This window comes from Gambusia affinis, linkage group LG17 (assembly GCF_019740435.1).
Source record: "Gambusia affinis linkage group LG17, SWU_Gaff_1.0, whole genome shotgun sequence".
Taxonomy (NCBI): Eukaryota; Metazoa; Chordata; class Actinopteri; order Cyprinodontiformes; family Poeciliidae; genus Gambusia; species Gambusia affinis.
Window position 1 is genome coordinate 2,151,861 of NC_057884.1, and position 24,590 is coordinate 2,176,450.

The following is a 24,590-nucleotide window of genomic DNA, read 5'->3' on the forward strand; positions in this document are numbered from 1 at the left end:
ACGTCTGAACGAATAAAAATAAAGAGAGAACACAGCATGTCCAAGGTTGGGCCTGCAGTTTGGAGAATATCTAACCCCGCTCGCTTCCAGCCTCCTTTCTGCTGTCCGTGTTGGTCACTGATAAGTGAGCGTTCTGGAATGACATTTCCCGTTTGCACTGTGGCCTAGCCAAAGTCGCTGCTGCAGAAGTGCAACTGGCAGCTGCAGAGCAGTTCCCTTTACTTTGTGAACAGATTTATACTGAGGTTAAACGTTTTTACCACCATGTTCTGATCATTGAACACATTTTGACATCTCGGTGAATCCTCTGCTGCTGTATAGGAACATTTCAAGTGCTCAGCAGTTTGACATCAGCTGTTGATTTTCTTTCTCGTGATATTTTGTGTTTTTTCTCTGGGGAACAGATTTGAATGGCAGACAGGTCGATCAGGAACACTCCCTGCAGTAAACTGGTCAATCAGTTCTGACTTTAAAGTTCTAAAATGTGTAGTACTTCATGGGTAGTTCTAAAGCATGTTGACAGAAGGGGTCAAAGGGACCGATGACTGGGTGTGAGGATGCTAAACTGGGTATTCTTACTGACCTCGGTTTGGGAGGAGGAGACTCATCGTAGGGAATGACTTTTCCCTCCTGCAGCAAGGAGGATGAAACGGAAAAGGATGAGAGTGATGGGAGAGGAGAGAGATGAGGTAAGGATTAGTGAATGATGGGGTTGAAGGCGTGACGGACTGTGAAGGACGGGTCAACTGGGTATGAGTAGACTGCTGGACAAATGGTTGCTGCTCCCAAACTTAAGTTAACATATTAACTTCATCTTCAGTTCAAATCAAATTTACTTTATTGATCTCAAAGGGAAATTAAATGTCATAATTGATACTAAGTCAAGATTCTTGAGTCATTCTAATCCTCTAGCCTGGTAATTTTCCTTCCTGTGCAATTCCACTTGATTAAAATCTCTCTTCACAGACATTGAGTTTTCTTCCCTTCACTTGGATTTCTCTGGTAGATTTTCTACAGGAGGAGTTGTGAACAATGACATTGATTTTCTGCGCTATTTAATTGTTGCGGCCTGCCTGTAGTTTTAGCAATGGCAACAGAAGAGGTAAACGAAGACATTTGGTCTGTGATGTTAATTCCAAATAATGAATTAACATCAACAGTTGCCTCGACCTGATCGGCACTTTTCTGTTCACAGTGGAGGATGGTTGACTACAGTACAGGCAACTTCTAGTAAGCCATAGAGACGAACTGAACCATTACATATGTCACGGCTAATGTTAGTGATTGAGTAACATTTAAAACTTTAACGGAGTTCATGCCTCCAGGAAGGAATCGTTTACTCAATAGTCGAGGGTCCAGACTCTGTGGATGAAGCAAAGTGTACAACAAGGGTTGGGTTTAAAAGGTAAACCCTACCCCGTCTTATGGATACTCTCTCAAAATGTCGCCTTTTACTAAACTTTCCTCAACTAGAACCTTACCTTAGGCATAGCTGAACCAATTCCATTGATACTGATGAATCCCATAACTTCACTGATGCAGGTCATCAACTGTTCCTCGTTTTCAGGGACTGCATGGTTGAAAAGCATTTCCTACTTTCGCCTCAAAGCAACAATGTATATGACCCAGTTGTGCTGGCAGCTTACTGAGTGGAGTCCAGCTTCCTCTCACAATCCAAAAATATACATGCTAGGTTAACCAGAGATGGTCGGCCCCGTGTGACTCTGAGTTGCCCTGTGATGGACTGGTGACCTACTCAGGATGTACCCTGCTTCTCAATCAGAGTTAAGACACCTGTACCCTGTGCCACAGGGGCTCTGGAAATCACTAACGGTTGGTAAACAGTGATGTAGCCGTTAGCATCAGGCCACTGTTTCCCTGTCCAATCTGAGATGAGCTCAATGCCAGACAACTGGGAGAGGTTTCTGCTCAGTCAGCTCCCTTAAAGAATTTCATCCAGCTGTAACACTGTTGCATAGGTCAAGATTTGTTAGAAAGTTCCAAACGTGTGGCAACAATCCTGCGAAAAGAAAAAAAAAAAAAAAACAAGTCCCTGTTTCAAAGTCCTTCTGTTTTTCCTGTTTTGTCCCACATACAGGAAAATGTAAATGTTTCAGATCATCATCTAACCTGCAATACCAGACAAAGATAATCTGAGTAGATACAAAACGCAATTTCCAAATAATGTTTTAGTTTATTAAAGTTGTAGTATGGAACTTTTATAAGAATATCTTTTACATATTTGATAAAACTGTCAACATGTTGTGACAGTTTGAGACAGATAACCTGTGAAATGATCGATCATCTCCTCTTCCTCCATCTGATTACATGGGAGAAAGAAAAAAAAAACTTGTGCTGACAATTTAGTAGCTCCTGGTCACAACTTGTCATAATTAAGTTGTTTCCATGACTTGTGGATTTCTTACTTTTTTCTCTCCCATGTCAGTTGAAGTGTTCCATACTGAGCAACTATTACCCAACCAAAACAACCAGTCACAGCCAGGAGGAGGGTCTTAGCGCTGTCAATCAATCTAAACGTTGTCTATGTTACAATTCGACCATTTCTACCAGCTACTGAGTTTTCTTTGCCTTGATATTCCAGTCTTATAATTCTAGGTCTAGAGGTTTAACATCAAACTATTAACTCCTTTGAGTTTTTTGATCTATAAAGCAGACTGCTGCCAGGTTGTTCTAGAGGTTAAATAGATATTATTAGGACTTAATTAGTAAAATGGCAGCAAATTAACTTATTTCATAACTTTATAACCAGAGACCTTCTCTCCTCTGATCTGTTTAACAGCTACAGTCTCAGATCAACTCAGCCCTCCAGGACGGTCAGCAGCAGAAACAGAAACTTTATACCTGTTGGGGAAAATATAGACAATATTTGCTTTGCATTTCCTTGCTTAATGGCAATCATATAATAGGATCCAATAGATTCTTGATTAATATGGGTTGTTGCTATGTTGTTGTTCGGAGTTTTAAAATCTTGTTCAATCTGCCCTTTTTTTAACTTTGAGCCCCTGCCCCTCCAAAGGTCTCTGCACGGCCCTGTGTTAGGGACCGCAACCTGCTGATGGCGTCTGGTGACTTTCCCTGCTGTCTGGATCCAGTCGTGCTGGTTGAACAGGGAACGATCCGTAGAACAAACATGCTGAACTTAAAATCGTATCTTTGTTAGCTTAAGTTACACACAGTACAATATACAACAAAAAGAGTTTTTATACCTGCGAAAAAACAATGAAAAAATACAAGCACCTAAATACACCTGTATATGTACATGTCTACATATACACATACATGTGCACTGATAGGTTTGTACCTATAAACAAACCTAACTTTCTGTGTGCAACACCCAACTTGAGGGAAGACTTTTTTTTTTTTCTTAGTTTTAGATCTCTGATTATGATCATCGAGCAACTGAAATTGTTTTTGGTAATAAAATTAGAAGGTAAATCCTGCCAAAATGACCGAAAACTGTAGAAATAAAAACGTCTTGATAATGTAAATAGTGTGGCAAATATTGTAACCAAAGAAAATATCTTTAAAAACTTCTCTGAATGTACAATATGTTATAAAGTAATTGTTTATCATTTTTCAACAGTATTAATATAACATTGTTATTCTTTCATTTTCATTTTTTTTCACCAACATTGTTTTTAATAGTTTTCTTTGTCAATCATTTTCCCAAATTTTTTCATTTTCAGCACTTAATTAGCGCAATATTTTCATTTATTGTGACAATCAATTCAACTATTTTTCTACATTCTGCATTTAATATTTTACTATTAGATATTTAATATTTTTAAATCATGTTGATTCATTTTCTCCTCTATTTCCTCTTTCCATTTTTTTCTTCTCCAGTTTTAAATGGACATTTGTGTGATTTGTATCATGTGAAGGGAGGAAGAAAAAACAACGTCAGCTTCAAAACTCAGCACAAAAAAATCGACAGCAGATACCAGGGATCCGTTAGACTGATGTCACAATAATTAGTATTGCCATCAGTCTGAAAAAAACAACCGATAGCCATCAATCTTTGATCTAAAACAGAAAAATATTCTTACTCAAGACATTGAAAAGAAAATGTTGTCTCTGAAGACAATAGATGTAAATATATGTTTCAACTGTGGATGATCGTACTAAAAGACTCATTTCAACATAATAATTATATAAAATGTCCTGCTTTCATGATATTATATCAGTGTAGTGGGATTTGTGGGTTGTTGGTTTTTTTATTTTTTTTTTTTTTTTTTAACATTTTCTACCAATTTCACTTTAAGTCAAATATCCCTTACTTGTTGTGAGCAGTGTATTTTATTGCTTGTTGTAATGTATGTGCAAGGCCTATTTTTCCACTGAGAAGAGTTGCTGTTATTGGGTTAGAGGTTGGTTTTAGGATTAAGGTTTGAACTGAGTTTAGGGTAAGGCATGTATGGTTAGGTTAGGCATGTATGGTTAGGTTCAGGATAAGAGTCAGGGCTAGGCTATTGAAATGAATGGAAATCAATACAAACTCTTAATGTGGATAGAAATAAAGCTTGGTGTGTGTGTACGTGTGTGTAAGGGTAAAGGGAAAGGGCGATATGACAGAGAGACAGGAATACCGAGCAGTCAGGTTCCAGATCTAGACTATCTAGACTCTAACCAGTCCTGGTTTCAGCTCTATGCTCAACAAAACTAATGCTAACGACGCCACCTGCTGGCCAACGTTTTAAAATACAACCTGGAAGCAGAGCGCTTTTTTTTTTTATTCATTCTAGTCACATTTCTTCATAAGGGAAGCTTGATATTTGTTGACGCTATGAACGGCAAATTTATTTTATTATTATTATTATTATTATTATTATTATTATTATTATTATTATTATTATTATTATTATTATTATTATTTATTTATTTATTTATTTATTTATTTATTTATTTATTTATTTATTTATTTTTTTAACACATTGTAAAAGCCCCATTCATGAGGACCTTTAGCTGTGTGTGAAACTGTGTGTGTTTCAACCAGCTGCGAGTCCAGCCGGCTGCCATCATCCTGCTGAAATAACCCAGTAAAGTTGGGATCACGTCTCCCTGTTGTTTCATTATGAGTGACGGCAGCAGCAATGGTTCACCTCCTACACAGACATGATGAACAACATCCACTGATCTGGTGATAGTTTTAATCTGGGCAATATTATCATCTGTGGCCTGGAAAACTTTTCTTTTGCTTACTTTCATGTCCTTCGTCTCCTGTGGCGGCAAAGAGCAACAGAGGGTTGCTGTTGACCCCTGCTACCTGATGACGCTGAAGTTGGCATCTGATTCACAGCATCCGCTATCTGGTGCTAAAGCTTAATTTCAGTGAAGTTTGTTTTAAATAGTCCAAACTGCTTTCTAATTCAAAATATTCCTAATTTAGACTGCTCAGAATCTGAATAGTAGCTAGCTATGAGTAACTTAACCAGTTGTTGACAGCTAGCTAGCTAGCTATGTGTGTGGAATTGACTTCTTTGACCTAGTTAAAGTTCCACTTACTGCACAAATCTTTGTTTGTACAGTAAAGACTCTCAGGAAACACCACTGACTTTACCTGGATATTTAACACGAGGAACATGAAGCCTTTGTGGTTTATTTTGTTCTAGATCTTTTACAATTAATATTCATTTAGACTCCCTGCAATGCATATTTAGCAGTGGTAAGTCAGTCAGCTCTACTTTCAGTTGCGTTTGGTGGATGTTTTTATACCAACAACTTCACTTTTCACCTCAGAACCAACTGAATCTACAGTCTGACCTCAGTGATTTCCCAACAACAAATTCCCTCCTAAAAGTCCTGCATCTTGTTCACAAAGCTCTGCCTCATTTCTTTGCTTATATAAGACACAGAAAGCCACACACATCTGTGAAGAAATATATTTTCTCAGAGAAAGAAGTCAAAAACAGATCAATACGACAGAAGTGAAAACTCGTCGGAGGAGTTAACAGTACGTCGGATCAATAATCAGCTTTTACACACATTTAATGTTCATAAATGCACTTATATAGTTTAGGATCAATCATGCAAAACTCTTACAGACAGCAGGTTCCACATACATGCAGGTCATTGCATCTCAAAGTTAAAAAGACAAAGACGGAGATTCTGAGAGGAAGACAGCGATAAAACAGGATCAACAAAGTGAGGAGAGTTAGTAAAACAAAGAGCAGCAAGAAAAAAAATCTTTAAAAAAGAAACACAAACAGGGTCAAATAAGGTCTTAATGCTTCTTGTTCTTTGGTTATCAGACATCAGTGCTCATTGATGCTCACTGACATCTGCTTAAAAAGCTTCCATCTAACGCTGCTGATGAAACCAGAGAAACTGATTCCTAGCAGTTGTAAACACTAAGAGGAGGTCAGCTCCAAATGTCTGACCGCTGCAAGATATTGGCTGCATTCCCACCCAAAGCATTAAACAGATTCTGAGATATGAATATGTATGATTCAGATATGTCTGGTTGCATTAACTGTTAACAGAACAGACTTATGAAAAGTTACACCGTTACACAGGGCTGGAAAAATATCCACGCTTATGAGAAAAGCACCAAATTATTGTTCTGAGAACTTTGTTTATGTTTGTTTGGTTTACAACAGACAGAAAATATGGAATACTTTTGGAGGATGTTCAGTTCGTTTATCTTTTGTCTTGATTTTTCTTTTGTTGTTTTTTTTTGCTAATTAGTGGAAAAGAACAAAAATGTTTTTCTATTTTTGCCAGCTGACTATGCCACACCTGAATAAAAACACATCCCGGTGGGTGGTACATTTGTCATCTCACTTCCACATCAAGACAAAAATGATGGAGACATCCAATAATTAGCATTTAAAAGAAACAAGATACGAAAAAAAAGTCTAATTGGACAAATGTTGCAGACCTTAAAGAACCGTAATTAAATATTTTAAAAGCTATGATAAAATTGCTTTGATAGTTAACTGTTTTTTATGTCCTTTAGTCTGGGAATAGGTGCAAGGAAGATGACATTTCATTTGTGTTTACATTTTAACTTCTATAAAGTTAGAAATATTCAGAAGCTGAAAAAGATTTCGTGCCATGTCTCAATTTTTTTTTTCTTTTTGCCGTAACAATCCCATCTATTGTGTTTGTGAAAAGACAGGAACTGTAGACGTTATTTTTGCTCCTTAAACCACCCAGATTTATATTTGTGACTGAAGTTTCAAAAATAAAATCTGAGACAAGTTGAGGAGCCGAAGTCATCGCAATTTAACTCTTCAACTGCCACAACCCCCCTGAAATGTTTTCTTATTACATAAACCTCTCTGTACATTTACTGAGTTGTAACAATTGGACTGATGGCTGATCAGGTGTAACGGTTCTCAAATTTCTTTCGATCTAAAAAGTAAAATGTTTGTGCTGCTGCGAAGGAAAGAAATCCTCATAGCAGTGGAAGACCAACGGCTAGTCATTTCAGCTTATTTAAAACATCTCAAACAGTTTTTACCTCAACGGTTCAGACTTTACTGTTACGTCGGCTGCAGTTTCAGATCTTGTTCCAAACAACTTCAGGAAAGAAGAGCACAGAATCCAACTGTTTACAGACTGACTTAGCTCCTGCATTTAGATTAACATTTTTGGGGAAGAAGTTTTGGGGTTTTTTGTTGTTTTTTTTTTCCAACATGGGAAACCTTCACCCGGCCCAGACAAGCAGAGGATCAGCAGAATCAGGCTGTCAATCTACCAATCTGCCAAGAAGTTATTTTATTTATTTATTAAGTAGATAACATTACTTACAAAGTAATTTTGTCTAATTTCTGGTGCAGATCTTTTAATACACTTGAAATAAGACAGAACTAACTTACTGGTAACTTTTTTGTCAGATATAAGAGCTTGTTTTACACAAGTAATACCATAACATTGATTTACAAAGTACTAGTTACACCAGAAAATTATTCCACCTATAAGAAAACATTTTTCCCATGTTATTAATGGAATAACGGAACAAGTACTTTTTCTAGAAATATTAAATGAAACTTAAAACAAGTTCCTGTATCCTAATTGGAAGTTAGTTTTGTCTTATTTCAAGTGTGCTAAGATGTCTGAACATCTTAGCACTTACCAAAATTACTTGGTAACATTTTGTTTTAAAGCTGTTTTAAACTGGCATTCCTCAGAAAATAAAAGCTACAAACAGGAAGTAAAACACTAACTGCGTATAACCGCTCATGAGAACCCCCACAGGAATATAAAAACTCATTTGACTGGAGAAATCTTTTGGTTGTTCCCATGTACGTGAAGCTGAATTCACACAAAAACATTGAGGGGAATAAAAAGGAAACCAATGGGTGGAATAACAGCGGAGCTTGTGCTGCCAGCCAATGAGGTTGAGGATATCCTGGGTCGGAACAGAAACGGCATGCAGCTCCGTTTTCAGACACAGTGACGACACATTCAGGTCAGAGTGACTCTGCTCCGGTTGCATGCGACAGCAGCACTGCATGCAGACGACACATTCCTTTATTTCATCACTTTAGCAAGGAGGGTTGGGTTGTGTGGAGAGAAATAAATTAGATTAAAAAAGAAAAACAACAACAACTTTTTCTTTCAAATATTTAGAAAACAATTCATTTTGTGGCAACAAAATTTGAAAAAAAAAAAAAAAAAAAAAAATCAGTAAATGCATCTTCATCAGAATCAAATGTACAAGAGGAAACGGTTAAGAAACCAAATATGAAATTACAATAAATGCACAAAGTTTACAGCTTCCAGCTAGCTGGGGTTCACCCGCCTGCGCTTGGTGGGGCTTTGTCCTGGATCAGCTCTCAGCTCTCTGTACTGCATCTGTCCATCAGCAGAGAGAGAGAGAGAGAGAGAGAGAGAGAGAGAGAGATGAATTCTGACATGTTCATCATGAGCCTTGCTGCTGCCAACATGGCCGCCGTACCCACCATTTGAACATCAGATGGAACTCTGGACAGGAAGTCCAGAAGCTCGTTGTTTTCGATCATGTATGGATTACGAAGCTTCTTAGTGAACTTGTTCACACCTGTAGAATTCAAATTCAAAATGACTTTATTCACCCCAAAGGGAAATGAAATGTTGTTGTAACTCATTTAAACTCTGAACCTTAGTGAGTTATTGTAGATAACTGTGACGGCTGTGGGCAGGAGGGAGTGGACATGTAGGCCTGTCGCAATAACAGATTTTGCTGGATGATAAATTGTCCCAGAAGTTATTGCTTTCAAAGATAATATTGTTGTTTTGAGACAATTTTTAAGTAATATAATGGTAATGGCATAATAATAACAATGCAGGAACACATTCTAAAAGATCAGTACACTTTAAATTCTAATGAATATTAACACTGGAACTGGAAGACTCCTTAAATATCCAAAGTGAATAAACCAAACTATAAATAAAATGAATTTTGAAGTCGTTGTAAACAAAGTTCCCCTCCAGAAAACAAAGACTAGTTGAGACCAAAGCACATTGAAGATTTTATTATCCAGTTTATTGGTAGAAAGAGAAAAATGATAAATTATGCCAATGGATATTATTGATTTCAGTTTAATTCATTGATTATTGTGACAGGCCTATAGATATAACCTTTATAACCTGGCAACAAGGATTTACAGTATGTCATTTTTAAAACTGATAAATTATTATTTTTTAATAAGAATGAATCTCCTTTATAGTTTTGTCATGTTTTAGAGAAGCTTCTCTCATTCTGTCAGTAACAAGCTTCTTAAATCTACCAGGGTTATGAATAGTGTGGGTGGAAACCAGATGTTTACATACACTGCATAAAAAAACAGCCATTTTCTAACCGTCCAACTTTAAATCGGACACTTTTCTTCTAAGCACAGAGATTCTTTAGACATTCACTTTCTAAATAAAGTCAGAAGTTTACCTACTTTTGTTTTTTAATTTTATTTTTTAATATTTAGTAAAATGGCTTTTCGTCTTTATGATTTCAGTCGAAATAGTTGAGCTTCCCACACCAGCCTGTTGGAATTTTTGTCCTGCTCCTCCTGCTCCAACAACCAACTATGTGACTGAGATCAGTCCGGTCTGAATGAGGCTTTGCTCTGTAGCCGGTTTGAAGTGAACGAAAGTTCCTCATAAAGCAGTGAGCGGATCGGGACTCACCCCAGGCGAGTACGAGGTATCGCAGCGGTATGAGGTAGAGCAGCAGTGTGGCCAGGCACAAGGCAGTGATCGCCAACCAGCTGAGGAAAGGCACTGTCCAGTTAAAGGTGCTGCAGGAGACACAGAGGAGGAATGAACATGTGACCTGCTAGGTGAGAATCACTGCTGGAAGGTTTGAGTCTCCAGATAGACAGACGCTAATAAAAAGGAGTAGAGAGACATGATATCACAAAGTCTTGCTATGACGATGTCAGGTGTGATATTGGAATGTTTTCATCTTTCTTCTCTTTCTAATCCGTGTTTCCAACTCAGTGAGTTTTAGTATTTTTGCCGATGTCTTTGGTGTCTAATGTAAGACTCTTGCTGTCATATTGGCTCGGTACTGAATTAGCGTGAAAAACACAACTTCAGAAGTCGTACTGACCAATAAGGGAGATCGATATGGACTTAAAATGTTATCACCATATCTGGTGGTACTGTTGTGACAACGATAAACATTACAATAAGAACTATTTATTACTATTACCACAAACAGTGGAGAAAATAGTAAAACTAACAATCCCAACAACACAGACGGTTTTTGTTATTGCTCTCCAATTAGTCCTTTACACCATGAATACTGCATAGTATAGATATTGCATAGATATTATTGCGGTGATGATATAGTTGCTCATGTGTCGGTGGAAACCCAGCCTGGAAATGTTGCAAGTTGCAAGAAGCTGGCATGTTTAGAGGGAGAAAGACATGGACTATGACTGACATGAAGTGAAGAGATACAGGCAGTCACTGCAGAGACTGACAGAGGGCAAAGGTCAGCAGGAAGAGAGCAATACGAAGCCACCATCCAGGTCACAAAACTCCTTCTGGGAAAGCAATGAAAATGTATTATTTTCATTGCTTTCAACTTAAAAAGGAGATGTTTTGATGCTTCGTTCTGCATGGATTTCACATTAAAGATGATTCCAGAGAAAACTCCAGACTTCCATATCAACATCCACTTAATGAGATTTAAAAGGTTCAGAAATGCACATCCCATGATATATTGTGACCTGTCCCAAACTGGGCTAAGAGTTAGCATAGCATATGGGAAAAACTAATATATATATATTTTTTTTAAATGACAAGACTAAGAGACATGAGTAGTGAAGTGATGTCATCAGATGTCCATTACCCAACAACAAAACCTGGATCCTGTCTTTATAAGCTCTTGGTTTGTTTCTGCTGTTTGGTTGTGAAGGGCGACACAAGCATGGCAACCTGCAGAGAACCTACTTCTTTAACCGCTCTCCAAACGAAGCTACTTCATCCAGAGCGGTCTGTACGCTGATGAACACGTCCTGGATGGCGTACAGTTTATCCATGAAGCCTTTGTGCTCAGAGTCCTGACAGGAGGGAGGAAAAGGTTCCATAAGTTTTCAATATTTGACACTGAATGCATAAAGTCTAGATGAGTATGCAAGATAAGTTGGAATCTGTTCATTTCATTTAGGGGCGCCCGAACAAATGGGCCAAAAATAATGTTTTAGTGCCTACTCAGCAAACAACTTAATATGCAATTAATATGTAGACATTTTTAACCAGTAAAATCAAAACATAGGAAAGTCTTTCTTTGAAAATGCTTATTCTATTTAGCCAAATTTAATACATAAAGTAAAAGCACATTTGGGTTTTGTTTAATCAGATCAGATCAAATGTTTTCTGTTGTGAGGAGATTTTACTTTGTCTGTGATCATTTTAAAAACAAAACTTCCATCTTTTTCAATAAATAAAACAACTAATGTAAAATTAAGTAATTACAAAAAAGAAACCTTTGTATCATTCTTGAACGGAAATCAGGGGCCAGACAGTCAGTCCAGGGTCCACAAATGGCCCCCGGGGGACATATTGGACACCACTGCTATAGATATATGCTGCCTTTCTTTAAAGCGGGCAGTATTGTGTATTCCAGGCACATATGATTCATAATTAAACACAATTCAGTAACCATGTCACCTTCAGTTGTTACCAACCAGTGACTCCAGCTGACATCAGAAGATTTTTCAACAACTTTATTTGGCTACATAGTCACTATCTAGGTAAACTACATCTATCGAGAGCAGAGGAATGGCTTCCTGAATTACAGCAGCACCTTTTCTTCCTTGTCCTCTTCATCATCCTCCCATTCAAACATGGCCTCCATGGACTGCAGAACAGAGAGAGAGAGCTTCAGCAGATGATTGCTCCATAAAACACACACGCACCTGAACCCAAACGAGTCTCGGCGCTCACCGTCTCCGCCGTCTCTCTGCCAGAGGAGAAGAAGTAGTTCCAGACCAGCAGCAGAACCAGGCCAAGTGGCAGCATGTAGAGCTCAAAGTTCCAGACCACCACCACAAACAGCTGGGGACAGAGCAGACACTGTGGGGAAACAGCATCCTGTGTGTGGGTGTGTGTGTGTGGGTGTGTGTGTGTGTTCTCCGTACAATGAAAGCAGTGATGCTCCTCTGTGACGACTCCCACTCAAAGCAGCTGTTAATGTAGGTACCGTAGCTGAAGAGGACCATGATGCATCGCTTAACCCGGTTAAAGTTCTGCTGCAGCAGCTGGAAGGCAAAAGGTTTACCTGCTACCAATATGCTAACATAATGACACAGTTTGATTAAAATATACAATGAAGACGTTTGGCGATTAGTACAAACTCTGTAAAGTCAAAACCTTTTATGTCTTATTAACATCATGGATTTGTTAGAGGCTTTCAAATAAAATCTGATCGGTTTCAACTAAGCTGCCTCCTGCTGGCGGAGGAGAGGTACTGTTGTGTTTTAGACCAGAGGATGCTTTTAAAAACAGAGAAAGATCTGTTTTAAAACATATGTATATTGAAAAATTATAGCTGGGGCATGGGCTCTCTTTTCGTAATTGTGGTGTTTAAGAAATGCAACTAAAAATCACACGTGAATAAGTTTGTCCACACAATAATTCATTTAAAAAAACACAGCGGCGCGCCATCTTCCTCCAGCTACTTCCTGTGGTCTTCTTCTTCATGGTTTACACCAGTGGCAATGTCTGGTTGCTCAATAGAAAAGTGTTTCCATTTAAGTTTGGCAAAATAAACCAAATTCAATACAGCCACAAAAAAAGACACTTTATCCGAGCACCAAAACCATTTACTGAAAAATGAGAGTTTATTTTCAAAATGTCAAAATGCGCAAATATATGGTTCATGGAAAGGCAGTTATGAATCAAGGATCAGGACTGGACCTGAACCCAACAACAGTTGAGCTTTTATTTTTTATCATAATCATAAAGGTAATTGCGTAACGACACACACCTGCTTGGAAACCTTTGGTTCTTCCTCGACGTATTTCTTTTCTGCAGGAACCACGGTCTTTAAAGCAGCCTTTATCTGAAGAAAAGCACATCAAGGAAAAACTTTGAGGCTTTGGACGGAACAAGCTGCAGGATTCATGTGAACACACAAGCTGGAGCGTCACAGTCACCGTGTTGTAGATGACTTCCATCTCCAGGTAGATGACTCCTTTGGTCGGGGCGGTGAGCTCCTTGTTTTTCAGCAGGTAGGCTCTCTGGACGCCGTTATGGATCTACAACACACACACACACACACACCCACACACACACACACACACACACACACACACACACGCACACACACACACACACACACCCTGGTCATGAACCTAAAACACACACCCAGACTTGGCTTATAGACTGCAAAACAGTTCTGCGGATTTCCAACAAGCATTGCAGGCTAAAGCTCACTTGGTTATCATACTGTGTTTAGTCAAGGTGATCTAACAAGTCTTCAGAATAATGTGTGTATATAAATTAAACCTAAAATATAAAACTGCTGGACATTAAATGTAATTATTCCGGGTATCAGCAGGGACAATGTTTAGTTTATTTCCATTTAAAATGTCATGTCTCATATATTCTAACAGAACTATTAACTAAATTGTAATTTTAGTAAATGTATAAATTCCAACTTTATAGTTTGAAAAACGTCTGACTTTTAGACCAGCACATATTAACTTTTGGCCTTGATGGATTATCTCCATTTTTATGGCCTCAGAGATTTTTCTAAAACACATTAATGAACAAACAGGATCATTAAAAACACGGAAGCCATTAGTTCAAGTCCACCTCATGATTATCCATTGCCTTGTGTTTGGTCAGCCGTATGTAACCTGGTGGCTTCAACGAGACAAAATGAAGAACATCTCCAGGAGTCTGAACAACCTCTGAGACTCACATTCAAAAGAGGAATGGCCACTTTTCCCAGGAAGTCTGCACTCCTGTCTCTGTCTTCGTCAAACACCGACACCTCCAGGACCGAGTGAACATCTTTCACATTGCTGTGCAGAGAGGAGACATGAGGCCAGACTGAGTCAGAGTCAGCGTAACAAACGTTTTCGGGAAATTCAGGAAGTTATTCCAAATGTTACTATTTTTTGTCAACCTTTTTTTAACAAAACAATTTGAAATGTGCATGAAAAAAAAAAAACCAGTGTAAGATTTTTGCCTTTATGTTTTTACTTTAAATCCCTGATGTATAATACGTGTCTTTTATCTCAATAACAGATAGTCTAACTAGCTGTCCATCCTCTAAGCTAAACCAGCTGCATTTCCTGCTTCTATGTTCTGAAATTCAAACTTTAACTTGTGCTTTTTGGTTTCCACAGCCTGGAACAACACATGTGGGCGTTCCAGCATCAGCAAGCTCATAACTCAGAATGAGATTTTACAGCCTCTCAGTCCACTGGAGAAAACGTTAACGGCACCATAATGAAGAATTAGGAGGAAGATGCTGCAGCAAAACGTGACTCACAAGGTAAAGACTTTGTTCCACTCAGGGTTGAGATTCTTGTAGATGGTATGTGTCTGCAGTCTGTCGTTATTCAGCTCCAGCACACAGAAAGGGTCACTTTTACCTGAGAGAGAGCAGTCAGATTAGAGAGTGTGTTTGGTGGCAGGTGGTTTCTGAGGAGAAGAAGAAGCCAGGAGGTGCTGGTACCCGTTACGTCAGCGACCATCAGCCCCTCGGCTCTCAGCACCTTCACCTGGACGAGGCCCACGTCCCTCAAGTTGGACAGCGACTTCCTCACATCCTGCGGCAAAACACTGTGTGTGTTACAATCTTTTGGATGGTAATTTTTCAGAGGCATCATAATCAATTTCATTTATGGTTTCGGTTGAAAGTGTTTTTTTTTTATTTCCCTTTTCACTGTTATTTTTAGTTGTTGTGCTTTATATTAAATATTTAAAATATCTTCTAGTTCCAATATTAAGTGATCTTTACTAAATTATTTTGTAGAGGGAGGGAGAACTTGCATTGTTATGCCACTATCAATTTACTACGTCTCAAAAAACAATATCATCGTTTATCACGATAATCACTGGGATTATCGTGATAAACTGGACAACAATTTATGGTCCAGTAAATGTGTTATCATGACAGGCCGGCTAACAGAAGTATTGTTTTAAAGTTAGTGGCTGTGAGATGTGAAGGTCAGAAGGCCACTGACGTATCGTTTGACGATCTCTCTGCGTTCCTCTGGGTCGTCCAGCGGCGTGAGGGACAGGTCGGCGATGGAGACCGCCGCCGACGCCGTCAGCGTGACCAGCAGCACCAGGACGCCCCGGGACTCCTCCAGCGGCAGCTCCAGGTGATGGGTCTTCTCTTTACTCAGAGTGGAGAGGTCCAACTGGGAGCTGGAACAGGATCAGACAGGATGGGTAACGTTTCAGATGACGTCACAGGAACCAGTGCAGGATCGAGGAAACGGTCGGTGGTTCTGGTACTACTGGTACCACGCTCCACTGCTCATCAACAGCTCGGCTGTGGAGGTGGTCAGCAGCACCAAATTCCTGGGGGTGCACATCACAAATGACCTCACCTGGACTGTGAACACCACGACTCTGGTCAAGAGGGCACAGAAACGTTTGTATTTCCTGCGGAGGATGAGGAGAGCACACCTGCCCCCGCCCATCCTCAAGAAGTTCTACAGAAGCACCATAGAGAGCATTCTGACCAGCTGCCTCTCTGTGTGAGGTGGAGGCTGCAGCGCCTCCGACTGGAAGAACGTGAGGAGAGTGGTGCGGACGGCAGAGAGGATCATCGGGGCTCCCCTTCCCTCCATTCAGGAAATTTCATTCCAGAGCTGCGTGTCCCAAGGCCGAAACATTGTCAGTGACCCTTCACACCCCCACCATAGACTGTTCTCCCTGCTGCCCTCTGGAAAGAGGTTCCGCAGCATCCGGTGCAGGTCCACCAGATTCAGAAACAGCTTTTTCCCACTTGCCATCAGACTGCTGAACTCTTAACTGGACTGCACTCGAAATAACTGGTCTCCACTTCATGTACATAGCTAAATAACTTCTATTTTACTGTCACTCCTGCACTTTATATTTAATATTTAATATTTATATTTTATTGTGTATCTTATTTATTCTGAGTAACCTCATTGAAACCTCAAAACATTGTCCTGAGCCGTATGCAACGAAATTTCGTTATGTATACACCCTGTGCATACAAAATGACAATAAAGTCTGTCTAAGTCTACTGAATCACATCAACACCAGGCTGATCTGCACCTCCTCAGCCTAGTCCTTCTAATGTTTGTAGGGTTAAAAAGTGTTCATCGGGAGAAAAGGTTCTGGTTCTGACCGTCCGATGAAGTCGTCTCTCCTCCCCGTGTCTTTGTCCCACACTGTGATCTCCAGAACGCCTCCTGTTTCCTCATACACATGAAGGTCAAACTGCTCCCTCCACTGAGGATTCAGGGTCTTCGACATCGCCTGCACACACACACACACACACACACACATTTCTCAATCCCCTCCCCTAACTGGACTCGATGAAACTGGATTTCAGTTGAACCTGGACATTTTCTTATCGTTTCCTGAAGTTGTTGTTGAGGTAAATGGGCACCAGATAAATGAGCTGCAGTGACTTCATGCTGCCTGGTTCCTAGCTGACGTCGTATCTGACCCACCTTGCTCTTGTACTTCTGTGGCCCCAGCCTGAACTTGGCGTAGGGGTCGCTCAGGCCGTTGGGGTCCATGGGTGTGAGGTTCCGACCTTCGATCAGCGTGATGCTGACGATCCCTCGCCACAGCTGGGACTTCCGATGCACCTCAGTGAGACGCAATGACTGCTGCTGCTGATCCACACACACACACACACACACACACACGCACACACACACACACACACCCACGCACACACACAAAGGAATGTATTAATCTCAATAAGACAATAAGACATGCAGGACAAACCGTTTTCCTGATCTCCTAATTTTTTTGCTTGTTTTTCACACCAATCAAACCAATTTAGGAAAAGTCAAGGTCAATTCAAGCAAACACAAAGTGCAGTTTTTAAGTGGAGGTGCTTTTTATAATGGGAGAAAAAAAATCCAAACCTACATGAACGGTGACTGTTCTCTAAACCTAATAACTGCAACGCAGCAGCTGTGAACATGCAGCCAGAACTACAACAAAACGGTGCAGATCAAAGCATTTTGATGTGTTAAGAGTGGTCCAGTCAAAGTCCAGGCCTAAAGCGAACTGATTGATGTTCCACAGACACTGTTCATCCATTCATGCCAAAGCAAAGCGAAATAAAGCAAAAAAAAAAAAAAAAAAAAAAAAACAGCAAATGGTGTTGTTACAGCATCCAGACACAAGGGGGCTAAACACAGACACACCACACACACACTGGAAATTAGGCCTCTGCCTTTTTCAGAAACTCCTGCTTCCTGTTTCTCCATTAAGCTATTAAGAAGTAGTTTGTATGACGAGCTCAGTGTACTCGCAAATCCACCAGGTGTTTGCTAATTGCTGCTGGCTAGTCTTTAGGAGCAGCGTGTGGGAGGAGCAGCGCTCTGTGAGGCGGAACCTCAGCTGAGGACTGCAGCTCTAAGGCGGAGCTTTGTGGAAGCAGGAAGTGTTTCGTGGGACCAGAGATTTATGCAACCCCAGAAATGAAAGGATTTGTCAAACATGCATGAAAAATAAAATAAAAGCCACACTCCAGGTGTTTTGTTGATGAATGAATAATATTTTAAGATTAATAGAGCTAAAAAAAAAAAAAGAGAGTAGATTTTGCATAATATCTCCCCTTTAATAGCCTTACAACTTAACACTGAAGCCGTTGGTTTATTTTTATCTGTGCCTGATACTTAAATAATAAAAAAACCCCAGATCAGTTAAATCAGTTATGTAATGTGCATGCTCTGGATCACTCTGCTCCAGAAGCTTCCCACCGGATCCAGCTTGGAGAGCGGAGCCTCAGCCAACGGAACCGACAGCAGCAACAAGAACTCTAACACAAAATGGAGGAGCTGCGTTGAAATGCAGACATGGTGAAGGAGAAGTGACAGGAAGCTGGTGGAGGATGCTGTGGCTGCACACACACACACCCACACACACACACAAGGTGGTGATGGTGTTTACCTTTGTGGATCGTTTCCAGGACCTCCTGAGCAGCATGGTCTGAAGACATATTAAACACTGTTCAGCTTTTATACGTTGAAAGCTAAACGTCTCGACCTAAAGCCACTAGAGGATCAGCTCTACTGGGACTAACTGAAGCTAAACCATGAGGCAGGGAGACGTGTTGCTTTATTTAAGCCCCATCAATATAGCAACATAAACCGATGTTTCATTTATTTTCAGTTCTGATGATTTTCCTGTTTGCTCATTTCTTTCCCACACTTCTTCAGCGTGCTGTCGTCTGATTCTGAATCCATCTCTCTGACTAGAGCTGCGTTTCAGACTGAGATTCAGCTTATTATTATTTCATATGGTGAATAATATATGGATGAGACAAGCTGTGCTTAATGACTTGGAGCTTAGAATGTATCTGAAGACTCTCTGAGCAGAAAATAATCCCAAACGTCAAAATCCAGAACCGTGAGGAACGTCAAGCACTTTTTTGCAGCATCAATTTTATCAGTAATTTCATCAGAAATTAGAGTTTTTGAATATGAAAGGGTCCTCTAATTTCTAAAGCAGTTACTGAAAAAAAAATGCATATTATTGTTGCTAAAACTGTCACAGAGCTCTTAGAACAGAACCTATTTCTGTGAATTGACTACAAAATCCATAGATTCCACTTCCTGCCATCTTACATAAATCCATTCAACCTGGGTTGAAACAACCATCCAGAACCCAGCCCAGTCTGCACACCTAGCGGGAAAAAGATGCTGAAAATCAGATGAATCACTCCAATTTTTCTTTTCAGAGTCAGAGGAAATATAACTCAGACAAAATATTTCTTTATCATGACAGAAATGTCCACATCTGATGCCACCAGTCAGCATAAGGTCCTAATCCAGGTTTTTTGTTAAATGATTACGATCAGGCGTCTCTTGAGAAGCAGTTGGTATTAAATTTAGTTGTTAAATTTTATTACATTTGAAGCAAAACAACATGTTCATTGCAGGAAAGCAACTTTTTCCACTACTTTCCGTAGGTGTCTGTCATATAACTTAACTTTATCTGAGTCAAAAGATCAACAAGTGATATTAAAGCAAAGAGGACACATGCTAACACTAGCTTACCACTTCATCAATGTGCTCCAGGCAACAGCAAAAATATGAGTTTATTCAAGACTGTAGCTGCATGTTTTTAGAAACAAATCATAAAACTCTGCATATTTCAACTGAAGGAATGTGAGAACATTACAGTGGAGATAAAACACCTGCAACAGTCCAATTAAAAAAATGATTGACATCTAGGACAAAAAGTCCTGATTGGGACATTGCTAAGGAACAGGTGAAAATGCTAAACGCAGTTTTAAATTTTAGCCCTTTGCACAATGCAGTTGTATAATTATTGTTTTAAAGCTGCCTTTGGTCATTTGTAACACAACCGGAACAAGTTAGGCTACGTTTCACACAGCAGGTCTTCATGCTCAGTTATGAATTTTTGCTGAAAAACTTTTTTTCTTTTTGTAGTCGTTTCATGACAAGAAAAACTTTGACATTGCATAGCAGCACACTGTCTATGGAAGTAGACATAGACATAGAGAGTGTCTAATGTCGGCGTCTAATTCAAAGATTTAAAGCAATGGGAGGCAACGGTGATGTCACAAAATCAGAACAAAATGAAGGAAGCTAATAAACAGAAAGCACAACGGCAACGGCCTTCAGTGAAGCGTTCACTGCAGCTTCTGTAGAGAATCTGATTGGACGTGTAGTCGGACCAGGAGTGGGGGGGTTGTGATGTGATGTCATGTACTTCTTTCATAATTTCAGCATTATGAGTTTTTTCAGCCATCATTTACATCCAGTCAATAGATGCTGTGTGCTAACAGGATACGCTAACAGAATTCCAGACTCCACAGAAAGAAATCAGAGCCGTTAGTTTGAGTGGAGGTTACATCCCATCCCAGAATTGTTACTCCGTCGGCTGTGTAGGAACCCAAAGATAATTTCACACAGAACTCTGGCAACGGAAAAAGCCATCCTGGGGTGATGTGTGAATGGAGCTTTTACCTTGATGTCTGCATTTTTGGCATGAATAAATAAGCGCAGCTCGTCCAGTAATGAGGGTGATGTTTCAACCAGCTCTCCGTTTACGGCTCCATCTGGGTTCCTGCCTTTCCCTGCCATCATAAAACTTTGATCCCTGACAGAAAGGGCAGGATCGCACATACAAGCAGCTAAAATGGGCTTCCTCCATACAGAAGCTGCTGATATGGGGGGAAGTATCTGTGTGTTATGGGGCATCTGATCCAACAGTCCTTTGGAGGGTTATCAGGTGTAAAACAAAAAGGTTGAAAACTCAATACCACAAACGTAATGTTAATGCCAGAGAGTAGAAATCCTTTCACAGAAGTCCTCTGAATGTTTTCTATTCAGGCTGCTGAGGAACAAGCTAGTTAAACTCAGAGGTGAAGCTAAAGGAGCTAAAGGAGCTAAAGGAGGGACGCTACAAGCTAAAGCTCGGCCACTCACTTTATTCACATAAGGTTTCCACCGATACGTCTTAATCTGGCCTTGCTGCAAGAAACACAAACATGTGGAAGATCTAACTGGAGACTTTCTTTAATCAACAACAAATCCATAAATATAATATTCAGCAATTTATTCTGTGGGAAAAAATATACTTTGTTATTTGCAGCACCACGATGAAACTGCTGAAAACAGAAACTAAAAGGGTGTAGCAGGGATTTATCTTTTAAAGATTTTTCTTTCTGTTTAGCTGCTCTTCTGTTTTATTTCACTTTTTGGCATCTGTAATCATTTTGGGTAACTCTTTATTTGACGGGTTGTGAATAAGACTGTCATGACACGGTCATAAACATGACATAACACCTGTCATGAACATGAGTAACTCTTCATGGATATTTATGACTGTTGTCATAAAGTGTCATTCGGTAAATCGTGACACTTTTAATATAAAGTTGACATTATTCAAAATGTCTTTGTTATGACAACTTGACATTAACTTAGAAATCATGATCTGACATAAATTTGTTAAAAAAGTATTACTGATTAAACTTTGGCTTTAATAACATAAAGCTACAAAACTTTTCAAGTTTAATCAATGTTTAAACACTGTGAAATTTCTCATCATCAAAATGGTGAGTGCTCAAATCTTGGCACCCTGCAGTTTGTTGTTTAGGACTCTTATTTTGAAGTGCAAAGGTTCTTAAGAAGTCAACTTCTTGTTGCGGTTGCCAACAATATTTGGTAACAAAAACACTGCATTTATTACAGCATTTTGAAGACTGTAATAACAAATACAAATAAAATGAGGACAAAGAGCCAGGAATGATATAAATGATTTCTATAGGAACAGTGAGAACTCTGCCAACCTGTATCTATAGCAACCCAGCTTGTCCCCTGAGCTGGAGACATTCTTAGTCCTGTAGTAATAATGAGCAAACTTGGAACAAACTTTTAAAATGTTGCAAAAAAAAAAGAAAAAGAAAAAATTAAAAGTGAATTAGGCGTGTTTCCATCTACTGGTTTACAGTGACTCACTGTTTGCCCTGTGAGGATAAACAAGCTAATTTATCAGATGTCTGACAATGCAAAAAAAAAAAAAAAAAACAGCTGACAGCAACATCGACCGTGTCTGACAGAGAATATGTGTACACACCGCCGCGTCTCGAGGCTCCTCCATGGGGCTTCTTTTAGGCGTCAGGGTAACTGCCAGCTCCAGAGAGCCCAGGTCCTCGTTGGGGAGCTGCGGGTCCTTCAGCACCAGAGTCACCGGTATCGTCCTGCAACACGAGCATGTGTGTGTGTGCTGGAATCATGCTCCCACATGAAAAAACATTAGCAGAAAAAAAAAAATTCATGTTTCGCTCTTTAAAGAGGTTTTTTATTGGATGGATAGTTGTTATTTTTGAGTACTAGGATTTTAATAAATATGTATTTTTCTATCTGGGATTAAATATGGGATAATACATGATTTAACAAGGCAGGTAATGACCTTTTTACACGGATCATATAGGTTTGGATGAGAGATGCACAATGTACAACAAATATACGTCATCAATATCAGAGTGGGAAATGTTCACTTCGAAAAAGGATTGTTTGGAATGAATTAATTGTTGACAAAGTCTTATGACGTAAAGTAAAATTGAAGTGAATTAAATTGAAAGCCGAAATGCATTGAGTCCAACATGCTGACATTTAAAAACTGAACATCCATCCATCCATTTTCTAACACCCTTCACCCTAGTGGTGGTCAAAGGGTGCTGGTGTCCATCTCCAGCTAACGTTCCAGGCGAGAGGCGGGGTCACCTGGACAGGTCACCAGTCTGTCACAAGAAAACTGAACATTTTTATGCTAAGTGCAAGGAAGACATGTAAGCTTGTTTTACTGTGTGAGTGTGAAATACAGTTTCAGATGTTCACAACAAATTGGCACAAGCAACAGGAAGGAGATGAAGAAAATCTCTTCCAGAGACACAAAAGGCTCACAGAGGAAAAGCACAAAAAGCATGCAACACATGGAAGTGGACCGGAAGGGGAACCAAAACCATCAGTCAGGATTGCCGACCATCCACAACATTTACATACGGAGCCCACATGGTTAGAAGGTCTGTTTAACAACAGGTTGGGACTGTTTACAGGTTACATCATGACCACAGGTTAGTTACCTGTACAGGTCCGATGGAGGCGGGTGTGGGACGTTTACATGACCCACATTAGAGAAGCATTTGACCCGTTTCTCAGGTCACCCCACTTTCTAACCTCTTCTGGTTCACATATGTGATATTATCTCTGCTCTGATGTTCCAACCCAGAAATCCAACTTTGATCCTGTCAGCTAACAGACGATACAGAGAAATCATAAAGTATATTTTGTTTGTTTTTCATTACTGGGTGCATGAAACAGAAGGCTCTTAGGACCATGAAACCTAGAACTAAAGTTCATTTTCTTTAAATACTATTCTTCTGTCATTTAAGCCATCAGAAGTGGAGACCTGAATGTATTTAGTCACAAATAAAATCTTATTTTAAGGCACAGTGAAAATTAGAGTCAATAAAAAGCTAGTTAGCAAAAAAACTGGTGGGAATCTATCATTAAATCTAAAAGTGCATTTACTCTCCACAGACTCTGATGTCTCATTGATTAGCAACCGCTTTAATAAACAGAGTCTTTGTTTGTCTTTGTTTTGAAATTATACTGAAATTCAGCTTCACATATAAAGAAATGGGTTTTTTTCTCTCAAATATAATTTATATTGAAATGAATCTGTGAAAGTAAATTGTCTTGTGATGCGGTGCACATCTACATTTTGATATGTGCATTAAAAAATAAATGAATTCATAAGGACTCTCCGTTAAACGGGTCTGCGTGCGTTTTTCTGCTGAAAGCCGTTTAGGTTGAAACATTACATCAACACAACCAACAGTCATGGGTGACTCACCGTACAGCTACGTTTTAGGTCAACATCAAAGTGTTTCCTCTCAAAACAAAGGAAGTGGAAGTTAGTACAGGTCCTATTTCAGTTGTCAAAATCTGGCAACCCCAACCACAGACAGGTGGCTCACATGGAGGCATGCAACAGCAACCAGCACAAAGCAGCACAAAACGACACGGAGACACACAAGCAGCTACGAGGATGATGACATCCACCGGATGGTAGAATGGTGGCTGTCACTCAGAAGAGAAACACAGAACAGCAACAGAGACATGCAACCACTAACCACCACAGAGAGAACAACAACCACAAAGACGACCTAAACGACTAGAACTGCGGTGCAATGAGCTAGTTTGGATTCTTAGACCCGTCTGCAACACGACACAAACCCTACATGATGACAGGAACGTCTAACAGACCTCTGCTGCTCTAGAGACTCCAGGTAAAGAAAAGCAGAACCCATGAAGTCGTCCTGAAGACCAAAGTCATAGTCAAAGACCTGCAGGAGAGCAACACAATATCTCCACTAACTGCTGGTTCTGTTTCACCATCGATTTCGAAATGTCTTCTGTGTGGTT

General features: G+C 39.6%; 1 protein-coding gene across 6 annotated transcripts in view; it reads right to left on the reverse strand.

The window, feature by feature from the left end:
• Positions 1-5,884: 5,884 nt before the first annotated feature.
• Positions 5,885-24,590, reverse strand: part of mctp1b (multiple C2 domains, transmembrane 1b) — a 34,224-nt gene continuing 15,518 nt past the window's right edge. For 3 of the 6 annotated variants that reach the window (XM_044144833.1, XM_044144838.1, XM_044144839.1), the window contains exons 4-21: positions 24,432-24,511; positions 22,237-22,360; positions 18,580-18,618; positions 17,121-17,288; positions 16,793-16,923; positions 15,651-15,837; positions 15,140-15,233; positions 14,954-15,056; positions 14,378-14,480; positions 13,608-13,709; positions 13,439-13,513; positions 12,591-12,710; positions 12,397-12,507; positions 12,257-12,310; positions 11,401-11,510; positions 10,129-10,238; positions 8,928-9,025; positions 5,885-8,820 (exon numbers count right to left, since the gene is read on the reverse strand). In XM_044144833.1, coding sequence (XP_044000768.1) covers positions 8,749-8,820; positions 8,928-9,025; positions 10,129-10,238; positions 11,401-11,510; positions 12,257-12,310; positions 12,397-12,507; positions 12,591-12,710; positions 13,439-13,513; positions 13,608-13,709; positions 14,378-14,480; positions 14,954-15,056; positions 15,140-15,233; positions 15,651-15,837; positions 16,793-16,923; positions 17,121-17,288; positions 18,580-18,618; positions 22,237-22,360; positions 24,432-24,511 — 1,881 coding nt within the window. In that variant the 3' untranslated portion in view covers positions 5,885-8,748. The remainder of the gene's footprint in view (positions 8,821-8,927; positions 9,026-10,128; positions 10,239-11,400; positions 11,511-12,256; positions 12,311-12,396; positions 12,508-12,590; positions 12,711-13,438; positions 13,514-13,607; positions 13,710-14,377; positions 14,481-14,953; positions 15,057-15,139; positions 15,234-15,650; positions 15,838-16,792; positions 16,924-17,120; positions 17,289-18,579; positions 18,619-22,236; positions 22,361-24,431; positions 24,512-24,590) is intronic. The other 3 variants (XM_044144834.1, XM_044144835.1, XM_044144837.1) reach the window with 3 other exon arrangements.